The 27234-nt window shown below is 46.2% G+C and overlaps 1 protein-coding gene across 1 annotated transcript in view; it reads right to left on the bottom strand.

The window, feature by feature from the left end:
* The window catches only part of RPS6KA5 (ribosomal protein S6 kinase A5), a 150448-nt gene extending 140101 nt beyond the window's left edge, over positions 1-10347 (bottom strand). The window contains exon 1 of the mRNA XM_075530905.1: positions 10063-10347. Coding sequence (XP_075387020.1) covers positions 10063-10156 — 94 coding nt within the window. The 5' untranslated portion in view covers positions 10157-10347. The remainder of the gene's footprint in view (positions 1-10062) is intronic.
* Positions 10348-27234: the final 16887 nt, after the last annotated feature.

Raw genomic sequence — 27234 nt, 5'->3', positions numbered from 1 at the left:
CACACAACCGTTTTTGGATGAATCAAGCATTTTAAGTGGAAAAGACCCCACAGATGGCCATCCACTTCACTCAATGAGTGAGGAAACTGTGGCTGAAGTCTAGACACCGGTGGGTTAGATGGCAAAACTCCCACTGACGAGATCGTGGTAGGATCTCACGCAGCTCGGCATTTCCAGTGTTACACAAACATCTTTGCCTCATTCAGCAAGTTTTCAGTTAAATGAGAGCCAAAATGGTGTGCGAAGATTACTTAGCTTGAAGAGCTTATCTTTTCTTCAGTCTTTTAAGCAAGATGGACGTTCATGAACATGATCCTCTGGAATGGGTTGGAACCAAGGAAGTGTTTTGGATTTGCCCACTCAATTCAAGGAGCAAGGTCCAATCAAATCAATGGCTGCCGAGGGGGTCAGCGGGGCCAGTCAGAACCAAGACAAGAGAGGTCAGCTCAGAAACTGATGGCAACTGCAAAGAGGAAACCCTGATAAGCTTTCTCAAGGGAAAACCTCAGGACAATCACAGGAGCGTACAGAAAGGAATTTTAAGAAAATTACAAACTGCCTGACCAAAACCTAACCCACTGCTGCTGACTTGATTCCAACGCACAACAACCCTGTAGAAAGAGAGGAACTGCCCCGCGAGGTCTGCAGAGATGAAGCAGACTGCCACATCTTCCTGAGTGCTTTAACCACGACACCAAAATGAAACTAGAAGGAAACCGAAAGGCGCGTGTATCCTGACAGAGGGAGATTTCTCTTTAGCTTTTTACTGTGAATCAGGTGACGGCTTATGGAGCACATCATCAGTTTGACATTCAACAAGTACTACATATTTTTGTCTCAACTTATACACTCTAGTCGCCTCACTGTCCTATCACTCCTCCCACTGCCTCCCTGTTTCCTGTTTCTTGCTTTCCTCCCACTTTCCCAGCCCGTGTGGTAAAGGCTGCCCTTTTGATCTGGAAGAGCTGATTCTGCTAACACGGGGTGAGTTCACATCCAGACCGGCAGAGTGATTAAGGGTCATCATCTTGGACTCCACCAATTTTCCTTTCTCTAAGGGAGCACTTATTAAATCTTCAATGGGCAAGGGCAGGACAACTACAGAGGCTTATCGTCCAGATGAGGGAGGAGGCCATTAGCACCGCGTCAAAACGGTGTCCCAGGGTTTGCTACAATACATAGCTTTAAGAGAGACATGAGGTCACATAAACCTGGTTGGTGGCAGATCAATATAACACAGCTACTGGTGGAACTCGCGGAGAATTGGGGCCATGACTGGGACACGTGCATTATGTAAGGCAGGCTCGCTCACTCTCACTGCCATGGAGTCATTACTGGCTCATAGCGACCCCCTGCAGGTTTCCAAGACAAGCTGTTTATGGGATAAAAAGCCCAGTCTTTCTTCCACAGAACTGCTGGGAATTCTGAACTGCCGACCATGCGGACAGCAGCCCAATGCTTAGCCACTAGCCACCAAGGCTCCATGTAAAACAGAAGAGCTTACAATATGAACCTCAAGGGAGATTTAACCCAGGAATGCAAATTTAGTTCACGCTTCTAAAATCATACAAGGTAATAACACCAATATAGCCAAAGAACAAAAAACCACAGGGTCACCTTAAAACCACACCCACTGCCAGCAAGGCAACTCGGACTCATAGTGGCCCTAAAGGCCCCACTGGGCCTCCAAGGCTGTCCATCTTTACACAGGCCAGCTGCCTCGGCTTTCCCTCATGCAGCTGCCAGTGGGTTTGCACCACTACCCTTCGGGCAGCAGCTGAGGGCTGTAGCCATTGCACCACCCATTACAACACCCAGCAAACTAGGGCTAAAGGGAACTTCCTAACCTGATCAAAAATCTGTAAAAAAGAAATCCACGACCGTGTCGCTCTGAAGCAGAATCTTGATGGCAGTAAGCTTGGTTCGGATTTTAGAGTCTCCTGATTTATGATGAAAGACTGGATGCTTTCCCCCTACAATCAAGCACTAAGTCAAGAAGTCTACACACTACTTCCATTCGACATTGTCTACTCAGCATCTGCCGTGGGCAATTAAGAAAGAAAATTAAATAAAAGACATCCATGTAAGAAAGGAAGAAGTAAGTGAAAATCCGACAGCTTCTGAAAGCTCACAGACTGGCAAACCCCAAGGAGCAATTCTACTCTTGTAAACGCGGTCGCCATGCATTGGAACCTAACAACAAATGGAACAATAAGGCATCCACCAAAAAATAAAAAAATACAGGATGAGAACTGATAAATTAATTCAGCATGGCAGGAGAATATAAGATCAGGACCTATATAAAAAATCATTTCTATGTTCTTCCAATGAACAGCCTGAAATTAAAGAAGTCATTCCTATTACAATAGCATCAATGTTAAATAAAATACTTAGAAATATCGTTAACAAAAGAAGTACAAGCCATCTGGACTCTGAAAACAAGACATTACTGAAAGAAATGAAAGCAGACCTAATTAGGTGGAAAGGCGCTGCTGCAGTTATTTGTGTTGGAAGACTTCATCGTGTTAAAATGGCAAATACTACTCATATTAGGGGACTCATACAAACATCCTGATCTCAAAAATAACTTTTAAAATTCAGTGATAAAGACATTGTGGTATTGGCAAAATGTCAGACATGTAGATCAGTGGCATCGGACAGAGAGTCCCGAAATAAACCCATACGTAATGGTCACGATTTTCAACCAGCGTCCCAAGATCATAAAATAAGGGGAAAATGATATGTTCAACAAACAGGCTGGGACAACTGAGTGAACACACAGAAAATAATACATTTGGGTTCCTCCTAAAGCAACCGAGGACTCAAAACAGAGCAAAGATCTAAGTGAAGAGTAAAGATTATAAAACTCTTATAGAAGAACAGAGGTATAAATCCTTGTGATCTTACATCAGGTGGTAGTTTCTCAAATAAATTTTTAAAAATAAAGAAAGATACTAAGTCTCCTCAAAATCAACTTTTGTACTTCAAAGGACACACAAAGGCAATGAAAAGACAACCTAGTTTATGGGGGAAATGTCCTCAAATCACATATCTGATAAGGGTTTTTATGCCTAGAATCCAAGAATAACCATCTCAATAATAAATAGACAAATGAAGAAGTCTTTAAAATGGGCAAATAGGAAAATAAGCGGAATAGGCATTTCCCCAAAGAATATACAAAAACAGTCAACATCAAACTTAAAAAAAAATTTTTTTTTAGAAACAAAAACCACGGTCATGAGTCAGTTACAAGTGATAATGACCTTATAAGGCAGAGTACCACTGCCCGATCGGATGTCCAAGGCTGCAGGTCTTTCCGGAGCCCACTGCCCCATCTTTATCCCGTGGAGCAGCAGGTGGGTTCACACCCACATTGCCCTTCCTGACGAGAGCTCAACGACCACAGCACCAGGGCCCCTAAAATGGCCAATAAATACATATACAGATGCGCATCATCATCAATCATCACAGAAATGCAAAGCGAGACCACCAGACACAACTGCACACTCAGCATGCGGGCTTCCAAGCAATAAGACAGCCATGAAAAAGTGCTGGCGAGGATGTGGGAGACCGATGGAAGTGCTTGCCCACTGTCCGTGGGACTGTAGAATGGCACAGCCGCTACGGACAACGGTTGGCAGTTTCTTAAAAAGTTGAACACAGACTTACCCTGGGACCCAGCCAGTCTTACTCTTGTGAACTACCCAAGAGAAATGAAAACATATGACCGTGCAAGAACCTCGACACATATAGTCCACAATAACCAAGAGGTAGAAATCAGCCGCGTCCTCCACCTGATTAACGGACATGCAAAACGTACATTCATACCTGCAGAGTGGAAGCTCAAAGCCCATCGGTAGCCAACTGGACACCCCTTTACTGAAGGGTTGTGGGGCAGGGTAGCAACGATGAAGCATTATAACCTTCTTCTAGTTCTTAAATGCTTCCTCCCCCCCCCCCCACTATCATGGTCCCAATTCTACCTTAAAAATGTGGCTAGACCAGAGGATGTACACAGGTACAGAGAGCAACTGGAAACACAGGGAATCCAGGACAGATGACTCCTTCAGGACTAGTGGTGAGAGTGGCGATGGGTGGAGGGAATGTGGGGTAGAAAGGGGAACTGATTACAGGAATCTACGTATAGCCTCCTCCCTGGGGGATGGACAGCAGAGAAGAAGGCGGGCAGATGTTGGACAGTGTAACATATAACAAAATAACAATAATTTATGAATGATGAAGGGTTCATGAGGTAGGGGGGATTGGGGAGGGAGGGGAAAAATGAGCAGCAGATATTAAGGGCTCAAGTAGAAGGCAAATGTTTTGAGAATGATGATGGCAACAAATGTACATATGTTCTTGACACAATAGACGTATGTATGGATTGTGATAAGAATTGTACGCGCCCCCAATAAAATGATTTTTTTAAAAGAGTAAGTGAAAGAAGTCAAGCACAAAAGACCCCATATTATGAGATTTCGTTATATGTAAAGTCCAGAACAGGCGAATCAATAGACACACAACAGATCAGTGGTTGCCTAGGGCTGGACGGCGGGGAGGGGGTGGTGGCAGAAAGGAGATGATGGAGAGTAACTAAAGTAAGTGACCATGAAGACAGTTTTAGGATGATCTAGATGTTCTAAAATTAGATTGTGGTGATGGTTATATAGCCCTATAAGTATACAAAAATGTACTAAATTACAAAACACAAGTGGATTTCATGGTCGGTTGTGTCTCAATAAAGCTGTCTTTTTAAAAAGGCATTTGGGCTTGAACAGCTCCCTTTCTCTGCTCACTTGTTCTTGGGGAAGCCAGCTGCCATGCGATGAGGGGAGGAACCATCTGCCAATGGTGTGTGACTGCACCAACCTGAAGGGGCATCTCCAGCCCCAGTACTGGCTCGCCTCTTGACTACCACCGGTGAAAGATTCTGAGTCAGAGCCATCAAACCAAATAAACCATTCCTGAATCTCAGTCCCGCCAAAATCATGCTATTTTAGGCCACTACATTTTAGGCCACTACAATTGGTTCCATTGTAATGCATCATTAATACACTTTCCTTGACCCTCTCTTGCCTTGCCAACATTAAGCCTACTCTCCTCATGCTAAACACTTAAGGACATGTCTTCCAGCACCCCCCACCTCTGAGTTTTACCCCCTTCCATCCGCTTACTGAAGGGACTGGCACATTACTACAGTGTGACCCCATCCCTTGGCCTTAACGGAATCATCCTCAAGTGGGTACCCAGCCAGAGCCAGGTCAATGAATCCTGCCCGGAGAAAAAGGCAGTGCGTCCCCAACAACTGACTCTCTCAGATGTAAAACTCAAGGGCCTTTAACAGGTGGGGAAAGTCGGTCAGCAGTGAGGAAGGAGCCATCTGAGAGGCAAGCAGAGATTCAAGATGGCGAGAGTGCACACAGCTTCAGCTCTGATTCCTAGGGCCCTGTGGCAGCCCTGCCCATCCTGGGCAGACCAAGCCCATTTTGTATCCTCTGCAGCTAAAACAGTATCTAAGCTGGGAGAAAGTCGGGGCTTTCTACTCCCCCAAAGAGTGACAGTCTCAGAAATCCACAGGGAAATGGCTATGAGTCAGCATCCAGTCGATGGCAGTGGGTTTGGGTTGCTTTTCTTGGGTTTTAGTACTTAAGTTATCGAAACAGTTACAGAATAAGGAATAACACACACACACACACACACACCCTTTTTTTTTTTTTTGCTCCACATAAGAGTTGGGTTTGATTATTTGAAACCGGGAAGACCTAACCTCTTGGTAACATTGTACTTGGGCGCCCTTTCTGCTGCTGTATTATGACCATACCCCGTAAGGAGTCCTAGGAGCCCTGGGGGTGCAGTGGGGACGTGGTGGGCTGTTCATCCAAAGGTCGGCCGTTTGAAACCACTAGCGGCTCCCTGAGAGGAAGACAAAGCTTCCTGCTCCCATAAAATGTAACGAGTCTAAGAAACCCACAGGGGCAGCTCGACCCTGTCTTACAGGGTCCCTGAGTCAGAATCCACTAGATGACAATGAAGTTTGTTTGGGGGTATCTTGCTTTGTTTTTAAGGAACCCTGTTGGCCCAGTGGTTAAGCACTTGAATTATAACCGAAAGGGTGGCAGTTTGAGCCCACCAGGCGCTGGGCACCTAATGATTTGTTTTCCAAGTTATAAAACCAGCTGCCATCAAGTTGATCTCAAGACAAGGTAGAATTGTGCTCCAAAGGGCTTACAGGGCTTTTCCCAAGGTCAACTGCTGTGGGGAGCAGAGAATGGGAAAGTGCATACAGATGAATCCTTTATTCTCATATATTAAGAAGCCTGGCAGGCTGGGTTTCTGGGCTAGAGGGAAGCCTTCATCTTTGTGGGTTAGAGGTGGGTCCCAATCGTATTCTCGTAATTAATATCGCTCCCCGCTCTATCCTCCTGTAAAAGTGCTCCCTTAAGGTTACCTCTTACAAGGGAGTGGCTGACTGCTATGTAGCCAGCAGCTTTAACTATGATGTAGACATGTGCTATAGCACAGCTCTCTAGGCTCTGAAGACAGCCATGCCCCTTACCTGCCTCGGGCACTAGTTACGTTAATCCTCTTATAGGCTCAGGAACCTTTAGGGTTAAAGCGCAGCCCACTTTGTTACTTATGTGGTTACCTGTAATTAGGGGGGGGCTTGCACCCACTCCCACCCCACCCACCCCAGAGAGTGTATAAGCCTTGGTTGGAAATATATTCATATTCTCCCTCTCTGCGCGGACCTGGCTCCTGAAGTCATGGTTGTGTCAGAGATGAGCACCTACATGCCTTATCTTGTCTGATGTCTCTTTATTTTACCCCTCAATTACACAATTGCCCCTTGGACCCATTCAATTGTGGGGGCTGGTACCCACCCTCCCACCCCCAGAATACCAGCCTTTCCGTCAAAGGAACCTTTAGCTCAGCATTTCTCAAAGTGGGCGATACTGCTGCCCTGGAGGCTGGGGGACCGGTGGGTGGGTATTGAAAAAGAGGGCGACCTTCGACAAGATGGACTGACACAGTGGCAGCATCGATGGGCTCAAACATTAAGAGCAACTAAGAGGATGACACAGGACTGGGCAGGGTTTCTTGCTATTCTAAATCAGGCCACTCTGAGTCGAAACCACCTGGACAGATAGCACAATGGCACTTTATTCTGAATGATGGGTATGGTACAAAAGTTTTTAACTTGGGGTGGTGGAAGCGTTGTGTAATGTTGTTTGTTTGTTTTTCTGAAAGGGGGATGGCAGACCAAGTCAGTCAGGAAATCTATGCCTGATTCAAACCCCCAACCTGGTGGTGACAACCAAGCACATTAACTGTCTGTACTGCCCAGTGACTGGAGCTTCATGCACGTGCACGCTGTAAGATCCAGCTGTGGAGTGAGTTTAGACCTTCCGGCAGCCAACACTTGCTGCATGGTCTACTATGTGCCAAGCAACCCACTGAGCACTTTGCATGTCTTGGTTCAGATTGGGCATCTTTGAAGGTGAATCAGGTTGCCCAGTCTTCCTGGCTAGTCGGGAGCCCTGGCAGTGCTATGGGTGGGGTGCTAGGCTGCTAACTGCAAGGCAATTACCCACCTACCAGCTGCACCAAGAAAGTTGAGGTCATGTGTTCTCATACAGATTTAGTCTCGGAAACCCTCTAAGGCAGTGGTTCTCAACCTTCCTAGTGCCTGGACCCTTTAATACAGTTCCTCATGTGGTGGCCCCCCAAGCATAAAACTATTTTCGTTGCTACTTCATAACTGTCATTTTGCTACTGCTATGAATCGGGTGACCCCTGTGAAAGGGCCATTCAACCCCCCAAAGGGGTCGCAACCCACAAGTTGAGAACCGCTGCTCTATAGGATTTGTTTGGAGCTGGAATCAACTTGGTTCAACTGGGCAGGCAGCATGGCTGGGATTTGGAATTCAGTCTCTATGAGTGCCAAGCCCAGGTCTGCCATGCTGGTTTGGCTATACGACTGGAACAATTTCTATATCCTTCCACTGACTTCAGTACACAATTCAGTTAGCTGCTATTGTTGTTGGCCAAGTACCATGGAGTCAATTCCAACTCATAGTGGCCCTGTGCACAACAGAACAAAACACTGCCCGGTTCTTTGCCATCCTCACGAGTGTTCCTATCCCTAAATCCATTGTTGCAGCAGCCATGGTGTCAATCCATCTCACTGAGGGCCTTCTTCATGTTGCCCTTCCACTTTACCAAGCACGATGTCCTTCTCCAGGACTGCACAACTGGGCAGCCACCGACTGCCGAAGTGGTATGATGGGAGGCCTGTCAACTTTTGAGAAGGGACCACATCAGATCAGATTCCTCGGGTGCCCTAACGTTAGAACATCACGTGCCATCAGGAGTGTAGTAGGATAAAAGTGGAAAAACCTTTCAGGGAGATTTTAACTGGGTTTTTGACCACGATATCTGGTCAGTTGTCCCCAGACTTCGGCAATAAATCAAACCAATCTCTCATTTCCCTTGACAGCTTTAACAGCACTAATGAATTCTGTATCATCTCACCATCCACCTGAAAACTGCCGAACATGCAAACGTGAAGCTAAGGATTCAGTTACGAGAGAATGGAGAAAGAAAGCCGAGAGAATGGGGAAAGAAAGCCGTCGTCCTCATTGTTTGCGATAAAACAAACATTGTTTGCAAAACCCAGAAACTGAGCGGTTCGTTGACTACTAACAAGTAGGTTGCTTCTTAGACACCTAGCCACCCCCCCAAAAAAATGCTTTTTGCAATAGCTTTTCCTGGACAGCGTGACTCTACAGAGAAACCGGTATAATATTATGTAAGGTGAGAGAAAGAAATTCAAAATCCCCAGGGCAGACAGCACCTGGCACAGAAACTGACACAAACCAAGTGTATATGGGACAAATGCTTACTGAGCAAGTGATTCAATCGCCCCTTTGAGAGCTGCCGATGAAACAGCTACATCAAACCTGCAAAACCCACAGTGAGGGACTCCACAAGAGGACAGAGTAATTGGCTGAAGATAGAGAACCGATTCGCAAGGCTCCATCCAGAACAATGATGCAAAGCCACCTGTTGAAGGAAGCAGGTACCAATTTGACCTCCCTCTGGGGCCACCTCATTGGCACCCAATGGAATAAGAATTGGCAGCCTCCTTAGAAATGGCAAAACCTAGAAGAAACGGGCCACAGAGCTAACTTCACAGCCTGTTCAAAACAGAAACAGGGTGTCCTGAGTGTATACCTGATCCCTGCTGTATACACTAAGTGGCTCACCCCAGCATGCCAAAACGGCGGTGGCAGGCTCTTCACCAGAATGCTCACCAGAACATGGAGTACAATTCATGCACAACTCGTTACAACGTATGTTCTGTGTAAAGGCACAAAACTAGGCTCTCTAGAAATAAAATCCAACTGCAGCGATTTCGTCAAAATCAGAAAAATGACCAACCCCCACATGAAGAGAAAAGAGCAAGCTTGAGTGGACTCGTGATTTCCAGCGTGAGGACAAGGTGTCTGCCGAACAGTCCCTGGACCCAGTTTCACCTGGACAAAGCCTGCATCTCAAGAGACCTTTGACTTAAAGTCAAGGGCAAGTGTAGTATTCCATGGTAACTGCAAATAAAAGCCCTCGCTCCCTGGGGCCCGTGATCGCCCACAGGGCTCTCAGGGTGGTTCCCTAAAGCCCACCAGGTCCCTCCGATGGGAGGCTGCAGGGTGTGGAAGTGAGTCTCTGTCCTGCCGGGAGCGCCCTGGAGGGGGGCGCACCTCTGATCCCAGACAAGATGCAGTGACAGACATGTCACCTGTGCATGGAGGGGGGTGAAGCCACCCCAGCGGCTGCTCCGAAGACCCCCGCGCCCTGGGCGCTCCGCTCCATCCCGGGTCCCTAAAACTTCGGTGCTGGCTCAGTAGGCGCGCCCTCACCCCCGCGGCCGCGGGCTCCCGCCTCCCGCCGGCCCCGCCCCGGGCCCGCCCCTCCGGCTCCGGCCGCGACCCCGGCCCCCGACGCCCGCGCCGCGCCCCCCCGGGCCTCGGACAGCGCCGGCCGGCCGAGGGCAGGGCCGCTCACCGGTGCGCAGCTCGTGCTTGACCGTGAGGAGCTGCTCCCCGCCGCCATCCCCGCTGGTGCCCGCCGCGTCGCCGCCGCTGCCGCCCTCCTCCATCTTCTCCCTTTTCCGATCCCGCGGGGTCGCTACGAGAGAAAGCCGGGAGCCCGCCGACGCCCAGCCCCTCACGGTGCCCGCGGTAGCCCCGGGGGCCGGGTGCTGCGGCTCCCCAACCCGGACGCAGAGGCGAGTCTCTTTCCCGCTCTGGCCTCCCGGCTCGCGCCGCCGCCTCCTCCCCCTCCGGCGGGTCCGCTAGTACCGCGCAACCAAACCGCCCCTGCTCCGCCGCCCCCTCCGCCAGGCCGCTCCGCCCACAGCCAGCAAGCGGGCAGCCGTGCGGGCCGCCGGCGCCCATTGGGCCGAGGGCGCGCGCACCCGCCAGCGCCGGCGCTGATTGGCCACTCCGCGCTGACGTTTTCACGGGCGCCCCGCCCTCCTCCTCGAATTGTTGCTTGGCGGGGAGGCAGGAGAAGTAGGACCGCGGCCGTTCCGATTGGTGGGTGCTGAGGTTATGCCACGCCCAGTTGCTTTGCTGCGCACGCGCACTCCGGATCTTCCCTGCCCGGCCCCAGAACGGTCACGCCCCTTCTTCCCCAGCTTCGATTTGTTAGTAAACAGTGTCTAGTAGTCAGGAGCTCTCGGAGCCCCAGGTTGGCTAGGACGGAAAGAAGCGGGGAAAGCTGATTGGACCGATTGGCCCGCCAATCACCGTGCAAGGAGGCGGGGTCAGAGGGAAGTGCTCCTCACCCACGTGTTTACCTAGATTGCGACCCGCACCTTTGTGAACAGCTGGGAGACAGGGTGCCCAGAAGAGACGTGACTCACTCTGGTGAGCACCAACTTAAATGGACTTCGTGCTTCGATACGGTGATTTCTTTGTCACTACAAATGTCGCAATCTAAGAATCCGTTTTAGACAAGCACTTCCTAGATGCTGAAAGGATGTTGTTGGACCTATTCCCATTCGTTGCGACTGTACCGGCAACCGAAGGAAACACTGCCCAGTCCTTTGCCATTCTCAGAACCCTTGCTGTGTCTGAGCCCATTGTTGCACTGCGCCGATCTTCTTCTTTGACGCTGACCCTCCACTTTACCATCTTGCTGTCCAGGGGCTGATGCATCCTGAAAACATACTCAAGGGAGAAGAGAGGAATTCTAGCCATCCTCTTTTCTAGGGAGGAGCATTCTGGCTATACTTCTAACAACACGGATTTGCTCGTTCTCCTGGCAGTTTGGTATAGTTAATATTTTCCTCCAACACGGTAACTCAAAGGCTTCAATCCTAATTTGATCTTCTGTCCTTCACTGTTCAGCCTTGGCTTGTACAAGAGGAGGTTGGAAATACGATGGTTTGGGTCAGGTGCACCTTAGTCCTCAAGGCGACATCTTTATTTCTTTTTAACACTTGGAACAGGTCTTTGAAGCAGATTTGACCAACCCAATCCATCATTTAACTTCCTAACTGCTACTCCCACTATTGTGGATCCAAGTTAAATGAAATCCTTGACAACTTCAACCTTTTCTCTATATCGGATGCTGCTCATTGGCCCATTCGTGCGGATGTGCGTTTTTGTTGAGGTATCATCCGTATTGAAAGCTAGTCTTTGACTGGAATAGAAAGCGATCCCTGCCGCTAGTCAGTTTTCAACAGTATGGGAGGATCACTCTATACCAGAAACTAGAACATCAGGAGGCGTTTAGCATAAAAGCGAACACAGAAAGCATTAGAGAATTGCAGAGGATAGCAATTATCTCCAGTAGAGGAACTGAGGAGAGCTTTTAGGGCCAGGAGGCTATTGAGACAACCCACTGAAAGGGTCAATGTGATAGAGATGGCAGCCCTTGAAATGAATAAAGTCCAAGGCCAGAAGAGGGAACAATACTCACCTTTAATTCTGAGCATCTGATTTGCAGGCTATGGATAACAGTGCAAGCCCAAAATCCATTTACGGGCTCCCCACTGGAATCACGCCTCCAGAGAATCCCTCTGACCAATGACCAGAGATGTGCACAGCCTTGGTATCAGAAAGAGTGCGTTGGAGAGTTGACTAATTCAGATGTGATTCAGTTAAAATTTAACACCTTATCATTTGTTCTCCCTTTTGATCCATTTTAAATCTGTTCTAACATTCATTATTTTCTGTTCTCTTTTTAACTGAGTGTTTTTTTCCTATGTGAGATTTCTCTGTTTTATTTTGTTATTGCGTTGTTTATGATTTTGTTTTTAAATATTTTGCTTTTTTATGTTTTGCTCTAGATGAAATTCAGGATGGGTAACTCTATAGAGAAAGTAACTGCATTAATAGGGTCGTGGCAGGGAGGTGGGGAAGAAATGGGGTGCTAATAATCATGAGTATAAACCAAAAAAAGGAAGAGGGAAATGTTCTAAAACCAATGGTAGTCTAGTGATAATTGCACAAATCTTTTTAATATGTTTAAACTATTGAACTATATGTGATGTGAATTATATGTCAATATAACTGTTTTAAATGTATTTAAAAGAAGAAGACATGGGAGTCCGGTTAAGGAGTTTGAGGGCCTGCAGCCCTCTTCAGGAGAGAAAGGGGTGGCTACTCTGCTTCAATGAAGATGTGCAGCCTTGAAGACCTTCCGTGGCGGCCTCCTCAGTCTGCAGGGGTCACTGGGCGTCAGAAATGACTCAGCAGCACTGGGGGTGGTGTGGGGATGGGTGGAAGATAGACATACCAGTCCCAGGATTTCATGTTGTTAGGTGGTGTTGGGTCCATTTCCGCTCCTCGTGCTCCCTTGTTGCTGTTGTTGTTGTGGCGTCTGTGCTGACTCAGAAGGACCCAGCTCTGCCCAGCCCTGCACCATCTTCACAGCCGTTGCTTTGTTGGGACCCCCTGTTGCAGTCTCTTCCTCTTTCACAGGCCCCCCTCCTTTACCAAGCGTGAGGTGGTTCACCAGCTACTAGTCCCTCCTGGTAAGCTGTTTGTGGTAGACATACAATCGTTTGTCAATTTGAGCATTAAGAGTGTAGGGGTGGAGTCTAGCTTGTCAATCAGATCATAGCCAATGAGGCCTCTGTGTGGGCAGGGCCTTCTGAGAATTCTGGGAAATCGGTACTTCCTCCTTGGAGTGGGGAGACTCTGCACACACTCTGGGAGACATAGCAGCTGACAAGACACATGGTCCCACCCTGATGCAGAGACCCCTGCCAGCACTGAGATGTTTCCAATGCCACTAGATCCAAAGACTTTCTACCCACTGGCCTGTGATCTTCTATATTCAGCATCATTGCATGTGTTTCGTGAGTCTGAAGAGGACTTTAAAGATTGGTATCGGACATATGGGCTAATATCGGACTTACGGTCTTGATCTGGACTGGGCTGGGATGTTTTCTCAGTGTTCAGTTGCTCTTGTATGTAAACCTCTCCCTTTCATACAGATGCGTGTTTGTGAATTTGTTTCTCTAGTCTACCCGGGCTAACGCACGGTCCGAAGCCAGTGAAACACAGTCTTAGCATGCTTTGTGAAGTATGCTGTGGACGACCACACGAGTGAGCAACTCGCTCTTGGAAGAAGTACAACCAGAAGGATCTCCTGCCTGTGGCCATCAAGCGCATTCCAATTCATGGGGGCCCTGCCCAAGTCCAAGCAGAGCTGTGCTCTGGAGTTTTCAGTGACTGGCTCTATCAAATCACCAGGCCTTTCCTCAGAGGTGCCCTGGGTGGACTCCCATCTCCAACCTTCGGGTTCTCTGCGGACATGAAGCATCAGCAGCACCTAGGGACGCTGCCGGAGGCCCTGTAGGAGCAAAACCAAGACAGTCCTCACTCCCAGAGAGCCTAAAGTCTGAAACCAAAAGAAGTATTGAATAATCACATCAAGAAATGGGGGCTTTCCATTGTGATCTTGCGGCGAAAGGCAATCAAAGGGTGTGCCCACAGGCTGTCGCCTTGCCATGAAGTCCAAGCTTATGCACAGCAACCCCCGGTGGGTTTCTGAGAGTCCAACAGTCTTTCTTCCACCGAGCTGCTGGTGGTTTCAAACCGCCCACCCTGAGGATCACAGTTCACCACATAGCCACCCCACCACCAGGGCTCCGACAGGCTGTATCAGGGAGCGCGCTAACTGACGTTGCAAGAATGGTTTCTGAGGAAATGCTCGTTAAGCTGAGTCCTGAAAAATGAGTAGGTTTTTAACCAGGATGTGGCAGAGTGTAGCCTAATACTCACCAATCTCATTTCCTCTGAGAGCAAGAGAGACAGAGAGACAGAGAGAGAGAGAGAGAGAGAGAAAGCTTCCTTTAGGTCAGTGGCAACATTGTAGCATCCCATGCAGAAGACCCAAGTTCAAGTCCCAGTCAATGCAGTGTATGCACAGCCACTACAGTAGAGCTTCCAGATTTACACAGATTAGGAATAAAGGCCTATTGATCTACTTCCCCCAAATCTGCCTATGAACACCGTATGGATCATGACAGTCTGATCAGCAATAGAGCATGGGGATGGCACAGGACTAGGCAGCATTTCCTTCCGTGGAGCATGACGGTTTGTCATTCATTGGTGGCCAACCAGTTGTCAGTTAACAGCAGCAGCAGCAGCAGATACGGAGGCGAGGTGGACTCAGAAAAGTATGAGGTCCACTCCCCCATGGTGTGCACCTGTGTCAACCAGCATCAGCTAGGTGGGACCTCAGGAGATGCACATCAGGACATACACGGGGGCTTCAAACCATGCCATCACCTTGTCATTCCATCTCTCTATAAACTTTTGGAGACACACACCCCCACCACCACCACCTAGACACACACACCTTTATACATCCAGCGAAAGGTCATAAAGACAGTCTCCCTCCCTCCCACTACTTCCCTTGAAATCTCCTGGAAACAACAGCAGTTACAGAAAAAGCAAAAAACAAACAAAAAAAGCCCCTCTCCCCTTTTTCTCTTTTCTTTGCATTGCCAACAGATCATTTATTTACCACCAAAAATTTCATTGAACGGGCATCATGATTGTGTGCTAGCCCAAAATATTCTGTGTGGCTCGCTAGTCCTGAAACTGAATTGCTGAAGAGTACTTGATTCTTACAAAGATTGCTCTTATTTCTGCCCCATCCGGTCGCTATGCGTCAGTCAGAATGGACTCTACAGCAGTGTGTTTCGGGGAGACTGAAAGAACTTGCTACTCGTTCACTGATGCCTGTGAAGCAAGAGTGCAAACTAAACTCAGCGGGAGGTTTTCTGTATTCTATTTGGGCTTTCAGGCCTTCAAGTACTTCTGAGAGTCTCTCTCATCAATTGTTACACATTAATGGGGTCATGGTTTCACTGAGATGTCCCTGCACGGGGCTAGGCATAAGCAGTCAAGTGCTGAGCAACTCACCCAAAGTTTGGCAGTCTGAAGGGTCCTGGCGGTGCCTTGGAAGAAAGGCCTGGCAATCTACTTCCAAAAGGTCACACTCTTGGGGGCCCTTTGGAATGCAGCTCTGCTCTGAGACCCACAAGGTCCCCAAGAGTCCAAATCAACCCAGCAGCAGCTGTTGCCTGACTGGTTTTTCAATTACATAATTCATTTATATAATTTTGTCTAAGGAAACAAACTCTCAAGTCACAAACTATGAGGCACACCTGCCAAGGCCTGCACAATCTGCTCTGAAGCTGGAGACGTGCACAAAGCGGATAGCGCTGCCTGCATCCTGCAGCAGCTATGAGTGGTCTGGGAGCTTAGTGCACAGTCCTCAGGGACCAGATCAATGATCCTTGGATTAGGGTGATGTTTCCCAAGGGGGAAAGAACAGCTAAATTACCTGAGGCTCTAACTTGGGTAGTATGAGGGCAGTCATTTAATGATTTGATAACACATAACGTCATGAAAAAGTGGTTCTTTTTAATGATGCCTAATCACATCAAGAAGAAAATCTTGGCTTGATGCCAGTAGTCCTTAATCTTTCTCAGATTTCTACCAATCACTCTGACAATAAAAAATGCACTCCTTGGCCAGGCAAGTGTCTACAATGAAAACTTACCTTCATTGTTTCACATCACTGCATTTGTATTTTCTTAAAAGATACACACTCAGAATGCTTCTTAGATGCAAGGATGGCAAGACTTGGATCTGAGTACTTTGAACACATGATCAGGTGTTACTCATGGGGTTATGCCCCCCCCCAAAAAAATATGCATTGTAACTCCTAACCTCTCTGCCTGTGGTTATCTAGGACATGACACATGAAGCAAAAGGTCATTAAAGAGACAGGAAAGAAAGAAAAGACCAAAAATGGGTGCCAGATAAGACTGCAGCTTGCTCTTGAATGCTGAGATCGTTTGGTTTTGTGTCAACTTGCCCGGGACAGGATTCTCCGTGTTCTGGCAGTGGGGGCCTTCCCCATGCTGCGATCTAACACAAGGTAGTCAACTCCATGATGGAATCTGCTATCTGCTTTGCTATGGGCAAACCAACTGTAAGAGGATCAGGGAGACGTACAGTCTCCCTCCTCACATAACAGCCTTGATGCAATTGAAAAGAAGTGTCCTGGGTGGGGGATGGGGGGTGGGGGATGGTCTTCTTCTATTTAATCAGGTTCTGTGGGAAAGCTCCTCTCCTTCTTGCTGGCCTGGATCCTACATCTCTTTCATGGATGACCAATTCTCTGGTCTTCAGCCGGACACCTGCCATATTGCCTGCCGATCCCGGGAGCTATCAACAGCCTGCCATATTGCCTGCCAAGCTTTGATTTATTCAACTCTGCAGCCATCATCATGCCCAACCTATAGACTTCCTGCTTCTGGTTTTGTCTTCTATTTCCTGGCTGGTCAGTCCCAGCAGCTACACAAATCAGGAAAAGCTTCCAGCTTGACATCTGACCCACATACTTGAACCAGACTGGATTTACCTGCTTCTACAAGGGGGTACTCCCCCAAAATGGAATTTTTTCAAAGCTATATATTTAAATTTTTTTATAATACAACCTTATCATCTTCAAATTAATACATTAATCAAATACTTAATACATTAATCAAATCTGTGATTCCATTCTTGGAAACATTTTTCAAACTCATCTGTTTGGATGGCTGACAGCACCTCCTTTATTTATTTATTTTTCTTCATCTCTTCTACATCAGCAAATCACTGTCCTTTCATGTCCCTCTTCATTCACGGAAACAAAAAGATGTCATATGGAGTGAGATCAGGTGAGTCAGGTGTGTGGGGCAAGAAAATCATCCTGTTTTTTGCCAAAAACTGGTACACTGAGATGGCTGCATGAGCAGATGTATTGTCGTGGTGGCAAAACCAGTTGCCTGTCTACCACAAATAAAGTAATTTTTGTCACGCTGTTACACAATCTTATCAGAACCTCTAAATAGAAAGCTTGGTTAACAGTCTGAACTGGTGGAAGGAACTCGGAATGCACTACGAAGTGGCGTTTCCATCTGTTCGGGAAGTTGATGGATGTCCAGAATGAGGCTTGTCAAACGGCATTTCACCTTTGTTGAAAGGAGAAAACCACTCGTACACTTGAGTTTTTCCCATAGCGCTGTCCTTGTAAGCTGTGTTCAACATCGCAACAGTTTCCGTGGCATTTTTCCGGAGAAGGAGACACAATTTCTCAGTTGCACATTGTTCACGTAAATCAGCCATCATAGGAAAATGAGATTCAAGCAAAACTTCCTTTACAAAATACTTCAATGTGACCAGAGAGAACCTTCCTAGGCGATACCACTGTGTGCACTAACTCCGAGCTCACCTAGTGGGAAACATTCTTACAAAAGTTCTGCCCAGCAGAGCTTTTTTCCAGTTTAGAAGGGGTAACCCCTAGTATAACTGTGTGAGCCACTTTCTTGAAACAAATTACTTTATGTACATAGCCCAGTGTCACGGATTTTGCTTCTCTAGAGACCCAACCTAACACAAATGCAGAGCAACTAGAAAACAGAAGAAATGATGATGTAAGAGCTGAACAGACTTCAAAGGGCAGCTCAGGAAGACAAAGTATTATAATGAAGCTTTGATCATTCAGCATGTCTGAAGCGCAATGAACTGAAGATAAAAACTAAGCCTCACGTTGCAATATTGAAGGCATTCTGTGGCCAAGATATTGAACAACTCAAGAAGCACCAATAGGAGGTGGGCGGAATATACAGAGCCATTGTCCCCCAAAAGAACTAGCCAATGTTAAGCCATTTCAAGAGGTAGCATACAGAGCGATGGCATTGAAGGGAAATGGCCGGCTGCACAGAAGGCATTGGCGCAAAGCAGGGTTCTAGGAGTTGGCAGATTACCAATCGAAGTATTTCATCAAATGGATTCAACTCTGGAAGCGCTCACTAGTCTCTGCCAAGAAATCTTGAAGACAGCTACCTGGGCAACCAACTGGAACAGATCTCTGTTTATACTTATTCAAAAGAACGGTGATCCAACAGAGCACGCTCATTATCAAACAGCATCATGGCTAACACACACAAGTACAATTTTGTTGGAGACACAATCCTAAAAGGATTGCAATAGAACGTCTGCGGTGAAGCGCCACAAATTCCAACTAGATCCAGAGGAGGATGTGAAATGAGGGCTGTCATTGCTGACGTCAGATGGATCTTGACTGAGAGTGGAGAATACCAAAAAGATGCTGACCATGTTAATTGACTTTACAAAGACTTTTGATTTCGTGGGGCTTAACAACTTATGGATAACTGTGCCAGGAACAGGAGTTCCAGAATAGTTCATTGTGTTTATGTGGAGTCTATACCCAGACCAAGAGGCAGCCGCTTAAACAGAACAAGAGAATAGGGACTGGTTTGAAAACCAAGGAAGCTGTGGGTCTCGGATATATTCTTTCAACACATCAGTTAAATCCGTGGGTGAAGTGAATAATCGAAGACGCTAGACTACATTGCAAATAAATCTGTGTTGGAAGTACCAGCAGAATGCTCCTTGAAGTAGAAAGCAAATGTTTTGAGAATGATGAGGGCAACAAATGTACAAATGTGCTCGACACGATGGATGGATGGATGGTGATAAGAGTTGTACGAGCCCCCAATAAAATGATTTTTAAAAGAAAGTAGCAAGGATAGTGTGACTTGGGAATTTTGGACATGTTATCAGGAGAAGGACTTCATGCTTGGGGAAGGACTTCATGCTTGATAAAGAAGAGGGTAAGTTTCAAAGAACTTCCACCGGATAGGTTGACATGGTGGCTGCATCCATGGGCTTACACATAGCAGTGGTTGTGGGGATGACTCAGGGGTGAATGGTATTTTGTTCGGTTGCACATAGAGCCACGATGAGTTATAACTGACACAATAGCACCCAACAACAGCCCTGCTGTGTCACAAACGACTACAGACATAGCACCTTAAAACTACACCTAACTGTTATTTCACAATTCTGTGGGACAGACACCACCAGGCTCCAGGTCTCACGACACTGAAATGAAGGCATTAGCTAGACTGAGCGCCCATCCAGAAGCTCTGTCGAAGAATCCCTTAAATTTCAACCAAGTGTTGGACCAATTCAGATCCTTGTCACTGAAGGACTCAAGTCCTTGTGTCCTTGCCAACCTCCAGATGGGACTTGTTCTTCATTCCTAGAGGCCACGTTCAGGGGTCCCTTTCATGTGGGCCCCTCCCTTTTCAAATCCAGCAATCAGATCTCTCTCTTGCATTGAATCATCCCTCTGGCTCCATATATCTTTGACTTCCTCTTCTGTTACCATCTGAAGAAAACTCTGCTTTTCAAAGGCTCAAGTTAGGTTAAGCCCACTAAGATAATCTCCCTGTCAAAGATTCAACCTTACTGGTAACCTGAGTTACATATTTTAATAAATGAGCAAACAAAAGTGGGATTTTTAGGTAAAATAAATAAATTTAACAAGAGAATTAAAGTAAGAGAAAAGGAACTATTGGACTACAGCTGTTTTATACCACAAAAATTATTATATCTCCATTAATGTATGAAATACATAAAATATACAAATAGATAAAAGATGAATATAAAAATCAATAACTTGGACTCATGCTTGCTTTTAAAAATCTGCATCTCATTTTTAAACAACAGATTACTTTGCTACCATTCAAGATGAATAAATCCATATGCCTAGAAGTTTTTTCCATGCTCTTTGCTTCACCTCCTGATTTTTGTTATGGATATGGTAATTTTCTACATTGTAAGACTTGTGGTGTTTACATTTTGTTCTTTAACCAAAAATTACACAGCTGTTTAGTCCCAATTGTATATTTAAAATAATCAACTTCACTCTTTTTCTAAGTCCTCAATTGTCCTCCCGAGTTCTTATTTTATTTATTCTTTGGTTGGCTGGTTTTCGGCAGAAAGATATTTTGGGTTTTTTTTAAAGGAGGTGGAGGCCCCAAGTTCTTTCATGCTTGAGAGCTGCTGTCAGTAGACATTATAATGAACGGACATGTTGGCAGGATATAAAACTCGTGAGTCCCCCTCTCTTCCCTTAAATTTCATGTAAGCCTCAGCTCATTGTTACCTGGCTGAGTGTTGCTCTGGATTCTTTCCTTGTTCTTCACTCAGATTATTTTTCCTCAGGTGGGGTGGGTGCTTCCAACCTGTAGATTCAAGTCTTTATTTCAGCTAAGCTGCTTCTATTACTCCACTTCTTCTGATGACTGCTTTAGAAATTCCAATTTTGCAGAGATTAGATCCCTCTCGTGTATTATGTTTTGGGGGTTACTTTCCTTAGGATTCCTTTGTGTTTTCAGTTACACTACCTTCAGGATCATGGGCATGTTTAGTGGGTAAATCTATCTATGTTTGCTGTGCTTCCAACGTGGCTTTCTTATCTTCTCATTCTTGAACTCTGCCGTTCACCTGGTTCATATTTTCTTATTCTACAATTCCTTCTTTGTAACCCTGAATCTCCTGTTCGAGAGCTTTAGTATCCTAAAGCAAGGCTGCTTTGTTGGCGATTTCTCTGATGTGATGGAGAATTACTTGTTGAAGAATAGTACAGGTAGTGGTAGAAGGAATGTATGCAGTCCACTGGTAGTTATTGAGCTTGGAGGTGTCACCTTCTCTCTCTAAATCTGTTTGTTTCTTTCCCACTAGAGAATGTCTCTGATAGTCTCAGATGTGGGCCCCTGGGAGTTTACTGCAGTCCACCAATTGCCTGTCATTTTGTCAACCTGCAGTGGCTTGTGTGTTGCTGTGATGCTGGAAGCGATGTCACCATTCGGTCAAATGCCAGCAGGGTCGCCCAAAGTGAACAGGTTTCAGCAGAGCGTCCAGACTCTGTAGAAGGAGTAGATTGTCCACTTCTGAGGAATTAGCCAATGTAAATATTATGGGCAGAACTGAAACATTGTCAGATACTGCAGACCTCAAGAATAGAAGCAGAACATTGTCAGAGATCATGCTAGAAGACAAGCCCTCAGGTCAGAAGGCACTTGAAAGAGGAGAGAGGAAGCGCTGCCTTCTCCAAGCAGAGCCGATCATGTTGCCGTGGATGGGTAAATCCTGTGGACGTAAAGCCTTTGGGACCTTCCTTTGCTGATGGGCAGGATGCAAAATGAGAAGAGACACCTGTGAACATCAATTTAATAATCAAAACTTAGAATGCATGATCTATGAATCTAAGAAAATAGGAAATTGTCAACAATGAAGTGGAACGCATGAACATCAGTATGCTAGGCATTAGTGAATGGACATGGACAGGCATTGGCCATTTTGAATCATAAAATCTTCTAGTGTACTATGCTAGGGAGGAAACAAGAGGAGTGGTGTTGGACTCCTCCTCAAAAAGGACATTTCAAAACCTATCTTGAAGTACCCACACTTTGTCAGTTTGCAGTCCCATGGTGGCTTGTGTGTTGCTGGAAGCTGTGTCACTGGTATTTCAAATGTCAGAAGGGTCACTCAAAGGAAGCAGGTTTCAGAGGAGCTTCCAGACTAAGAACAGACAACAAAGAAAGAATTGAGTGCCCAGTTGCAGGAAGTAGCCACTGAAAGCCTTGTGCACAGCTTCCCCAAAGACCTTATGAATGGAAGCAGAACGTTGTCGGAGAGAGTGCCAGCCCCTTGGGTGGGAGACACTGGAAAAGTGACTGAGGAGGAGCTGGGTTCTCAGATGGAGTTGACTGTGGTGATGTGAGTTGCATAAAGCCCACAGGAGGGGAGCCTTTGGGATCTTGGTTTGCTGATGGAGCTTGACACGACGTAAGGAGAAACAGCTACAAAAATCAGCTCATGATGAGAACTTGGAATGTGTGTAGTATGAATCTAGGAAAATCGGAAGTCATCAAAAATGAACTGGAACACATAAAGATTGATATTCCAGATATTAGTGAGCTGAAATAGATTGGTATTGGCCATTTTGAATCAGAAAATAATGTGATTTCGTACTCTTGGAATGACACAATCAAGAGGAATGGCGTGGTGTTCACTGATAAAAAGGGCATTGCAGAATCAATACTGAAGTACAATGCTGTCGGTGATCGGACCACATCTATTGGCATTTGAGGAAACCCGATCAATACAATTATTATTCACATGTATGCACCAACCGCAAAAGTTGTTGCTGCTGTTGTTAGGTGCCATTGAGTTGGTTCTGAACCATGGCAACTCTATGCTCAACTGAATGAAACACGGCAAGGTCCTGTGCCATCCTCACAATGGTTCCTGTGCCCAAGGCCATTTATGCAGCCACTGTGTCAGTTCATCTCATCGAGAGCTTTCTTCTTTTTTGCTGCCTTTCCACTTTACCAAACATGATGTCCTTCTCCAGGGACTGGCCTCTCCTGACAATGTGTCACAAGGCTGTAAGACAAAGTCTTGCCATCCTTGTCTCTAAGGAGTGATCTGGTCTACTTCTTCCAATACGGATCGGTTTGTCCTTTTCACAATTCACAGTACTTTCGATATTCTTCCAGCTCCACAATTTGGATGTATCTATTCTTCTACAGTCTTCCTTATTCAATGTCCAACTTTAGCATGCATGTAACCACCCCTTGTCTGTCAGTTTGTTGTACTGTGGTGACGTGTGTCACCGGTATTTCAAATGACAGCAGGGTCACCCAAAGTGTACCGGTTCCATTGGAGCTTCCAGACTAAGAACAGACAACAAAGAAGGACTTAGCTCCTCATTTGGGGGAAAGAAGCCGCTGAAAACCTCTTACATAGCTTTGAGGCATTTTCACATTCTGAAAGTCTAAACCACAAAAGTTAGTGATGACACTGAAGAATTCTACCAATATTCTTAGTCAAAAATTGAACAAGCATGCAATCAAGATGCATCAATAATTTACGATTCAAATCCAAACGTTGGAAACAGAGAGGAACCAACGGTAGTTCGAAAATATGGTCTTAGTGATAGAAACAGAGCTGGAGATCATATAACAGGATCTTGCAAGACCAACAACTTGTTCATCGCAAATACCTTTATCAATAACAAAAAGGCGACTCTACACATGGACTTCTCCAGGTGGAGCACACAGAAATCAAATTGATCAAACATACAATCAAGATGCATTGCTAGTTGTTAGTGCTTAGCTGATACCAAGGGCTCGAATAGAAACTAAATGTTTAGAAAATGATGATGGCAACATCTGTACAAATATGCTTGATACAACTGGTGTATGGATTGTTATAAAGGCTGTAAGAGCCCTCAATAAAATGATCTTTTAAAAATGATGACGATGGTGATAGTTATATAATTGTTGGTCAGTTTGAGAGAATTAAGAGTGAGGGATGTTATTTTGAGAACTGAGCCATGGTATTTTCAATTTCCTGAATCAGGAAGCCAGAAGAGCAAAGAAGAAGAGTCAAAGCTTTTGAAGGACAGTGCTGGAGAAGAATATTGGAAGTCCCACGGCCTGCCAAAAGAATAAACAAATGGGTCTTGGAAGAAGTAGAGGAAGAATGCTCCTTGGACGCTAGGTTGGCAAGGCTTCTTCTCCCATGCTTTGGACATGTTGTAAGACGGGACCAGCCCCTGGAGAAGGAAATCTTTTCTTGCAAAGTTGAGGGGCAGTGAGAGAGAGGAAGGCCCTCACTGAGATGGATTGACAGTGGCGGCAGCAATGTACTCAAGCACAGGAACAAGTGTGAGTGTTTGTTCTCTTGCACAGAGAGTCTCTATGAATTGAAACTGACTTCATGGCACTTAAGAACAACCACCCCAGTCTCCTCTTTGAGAGCTTCTTTATCTTAAAGAGACCCTGCTTTGTTGTGGTTTCTCTGACACGATGGAGAATTACTTGGTGAAGAAGAGATCAAGGGTACTGATAGCAGAAAAGCACAAAGTTAACTGCTTAGAAGTGTTACCTAAACTTCCTCTTTCTAACTCTGTTTATTTCCTTCTCATGAGAGGATGTTTCTGAGAATATCTGATTGGGGAATACAGGAGGTTACTGAGGTCCCCAGCGAAGTCCTGTTAGACTGGGCTCTCCCATCCTTTCTTCTCCAGGAGCCTCTTTTGACCCCTTATTTTATTTAAATCAATTCATACACCATTAAAGTCAATGACAGGAAGTCTTGTTTATCTTTGAATTTGACCTTCCCTGAGATTCTGAATTTAGGAGCCCTGGTGATGTAATGAATTAAGCGTTGAGTTGCTGACAGGCATTCCTTGGGAGAAAGATGAAGCTTTCTACTCCCATAAAGAGTCACCCACCCGGAAACCCACAGGGGCAGTTCTTCTTGGTCCTGTAAGGTCACTATGAGTTGGAATCAACTAGGTGGCAGTGAGGGAGGGTGGCATAACAGGAGAAAGGCAAGGCTATTGACACCCTGATAGTTTACGGTCTTGGGAGCCCGCAGGAGCCGGTTCTACCATGTCCTAAGGGGTTGCTATGGGTTGGAATTGACATTATGGCAGTGAACTTGGTTTGGCTGGTTGGTTTGAGTGAAATCGTAGGTTATGGACTGGATAACAGTTCAAAATCACCAGCCAGTTCAAGGGAGGTAGAGGAAGTTCTCCGCTCCCACAGTGATGTACAACCTCAGAAACCCTTAGGAGTGGTTCTACTCTGTCTCACTGTGCTGTGACGAGTCAGAATCGGCTCGATGTTGCTGTTAGGGGCCATCAAGGCGGTTCTAACCCAAAGCGACCGTATCCACAGCAGAACGAAGCCTGCCCTCTGCTGCATCCTCTTCATAACCGTCCCTGTGCTGCAGCCCATGTTACAGCTCCGTGTCAATCCATCTCGCTGAGGGTCGTCCTCTCTCCAGCTGCCCCTAAACTTTACGCAGCATGATGTCTATCTCCAGGGACTGATCTCTTCTGACAACATGTACAGAGTATGCGTGTGAAAGTTGGACGTTGAATAAGGAAGACTGCAGAAGAATCCATGAGGAGGTATTCCCCTAAAACCCAATGCTCATTTGTTTGTTTTTTATTTTATGTGAGGGGAACAGTGCATTTGGAGTTCATTCCACCAGGTCAGACTGTTCATCAAGCTTTCTATGTAGAGGTTCTGAAAAGATTGCATCACAGTGTGAAACCAAAAAGGCCTGATTTGTGGCAGACGGGGGCTGGTTTTGCCACCATGGCAATGTACCTGCTCTCTCAGTTATCTCCGCGCACCAGTTTTGGCAAAAAAACAGCATACCTCTCTTGCCCCATGCACCTGACTCACCTGACCTCACTCTGCTACTTCTTTTTGTTTCTACAAATAGAGAGGGACATGAAAGAACAGCCATTTGACAATGTGGAAGAAGTGAAGAAAAAACAAGGGAGGTGCTGTCAGCCATCCAAACAGAAGAGTTTGAAAAATGTATCTGGTTTTGGTGGGGAATCCCTTCAAATGCCTGGGAATCCTAGGATATGCTGATTTCACTCCATCTGTTTTATTTTTAGAGTGGAATCTCACGGCATCTTCCCGGGAGCTTCCGACGTGGGGCGGGGTGGGAAAATTCAATAGTTCTATGTACAGACATTCACTAATCCCATCTCGGTCCCCTGAAACAGTGGCACTGTCGCCTCCTGAGCCTGTGGGACTCAGCTAAGGTTGGTCTCCACCCACGTGTACTCCAGACACTGATCCATAAACGTCCTAGCATTCTGGACACTGTTCTGCCCCCTGAGGGATGCAGACCCTGTTTAGGGATCCTTCTAGGCAAGTGGTTCTCAACTTTCCTAATGCCGTGACCCTTTAATATAGTTCCTCATGTTGTGGTGACCCCCCAACCATAAAATTATTTTCATTGCTACTTCAAAAGTGTAATTTCGCTACAGTGATGAATCAGGAGACCCCTGTGAAAAGGTCATTTGACCCCCAAAGGGATCACAATCCACAGGTTGAGAACCGTGGCTCTAGGCAGACAATGGTCTCTTCTACTCTGACATCACAAAGGTAATGAGTACCAGGTGGCCTGGACCCAGACTCACTTTCTGGTTCCAGTGCTGAGGTTCCTGCCAGCAATCACTCTAGTAACTGCCTGGCTCAGGACCGTGAAGGACAGGGGATGAGAAACGGCTGCTTCTTTGCCCTGACACCAAAACTGGATGGCGTCTGACTACCTTACTGAGTGCTTTGATCAAAAATTTTAGTGACGAATTCTGATCCAAAGTGGGGAAATGAAGAACAGAATTTGGAATGCTCATAGGACCTTGGAGGCTAGACAAATCCCCCAAACCATTGCTCTGAAACAACCTTAACCTCAAAATATCCTCTGATGTCTCACGAAAACCAGGGAGTAGTTCAGCTTAACTAATATATCTGCGTTGAATATTGCGCTCTTTTAGGAATTATCTCTATGAGATCAAATTGACAACAGCAACCTAACAGGTGAGATAAAAGACAGTGGGGACACAGAATTCACGTTAGGGTGGAGGAACGATCAGGAAAAAGGAGAGCGGGGATGGTAGCACAACTTGGAGAGTGTCACCGATGTCAGACTTGTGTTTGTAGAAATTGTTGAATTGGTATATGTTCTGATGTGTATATTCTCAACATTAGCAACCTGGGAGGAACCTAAAACACTGGTTCCACCACCCAGTGGAGTCTCACAGTAATAGAAGAGCCCATGGTGACAGACTGGACAACACTGATTCTCACCCGGGGTGGGCTTATCCAGGAGTGCAATGGAGTGCCCAGCAGCCTCTGATGGAGACATTGTACACGAAGTACAAAGCAGTGTTCTGGAATTCCAATTCTTCACAAGGTTTAACATAGTTTATAAAGTCAATCAAAATTCAAGCTAACAGCTTTGT

Source organism: Tenrec ecaudatus, chromosome 14, assembly GCF_050624435.1.
Source record: "Tenrec ecaudatus isolate mTenEca1 chromosome 14, mTenEca1.hap1, whole genome shotgun sequence".
In the NCBI taxonomy this organism is placed as follows: Eukaryota; Metazoa; Chordata; class Mammalia; order Afrosoricida; family Tenrecidae; genus Tenrec; species Tenrec ecaudatus.
This window is presented reverse-complemented; position numbering and strand designations above follow the sequence as displayed.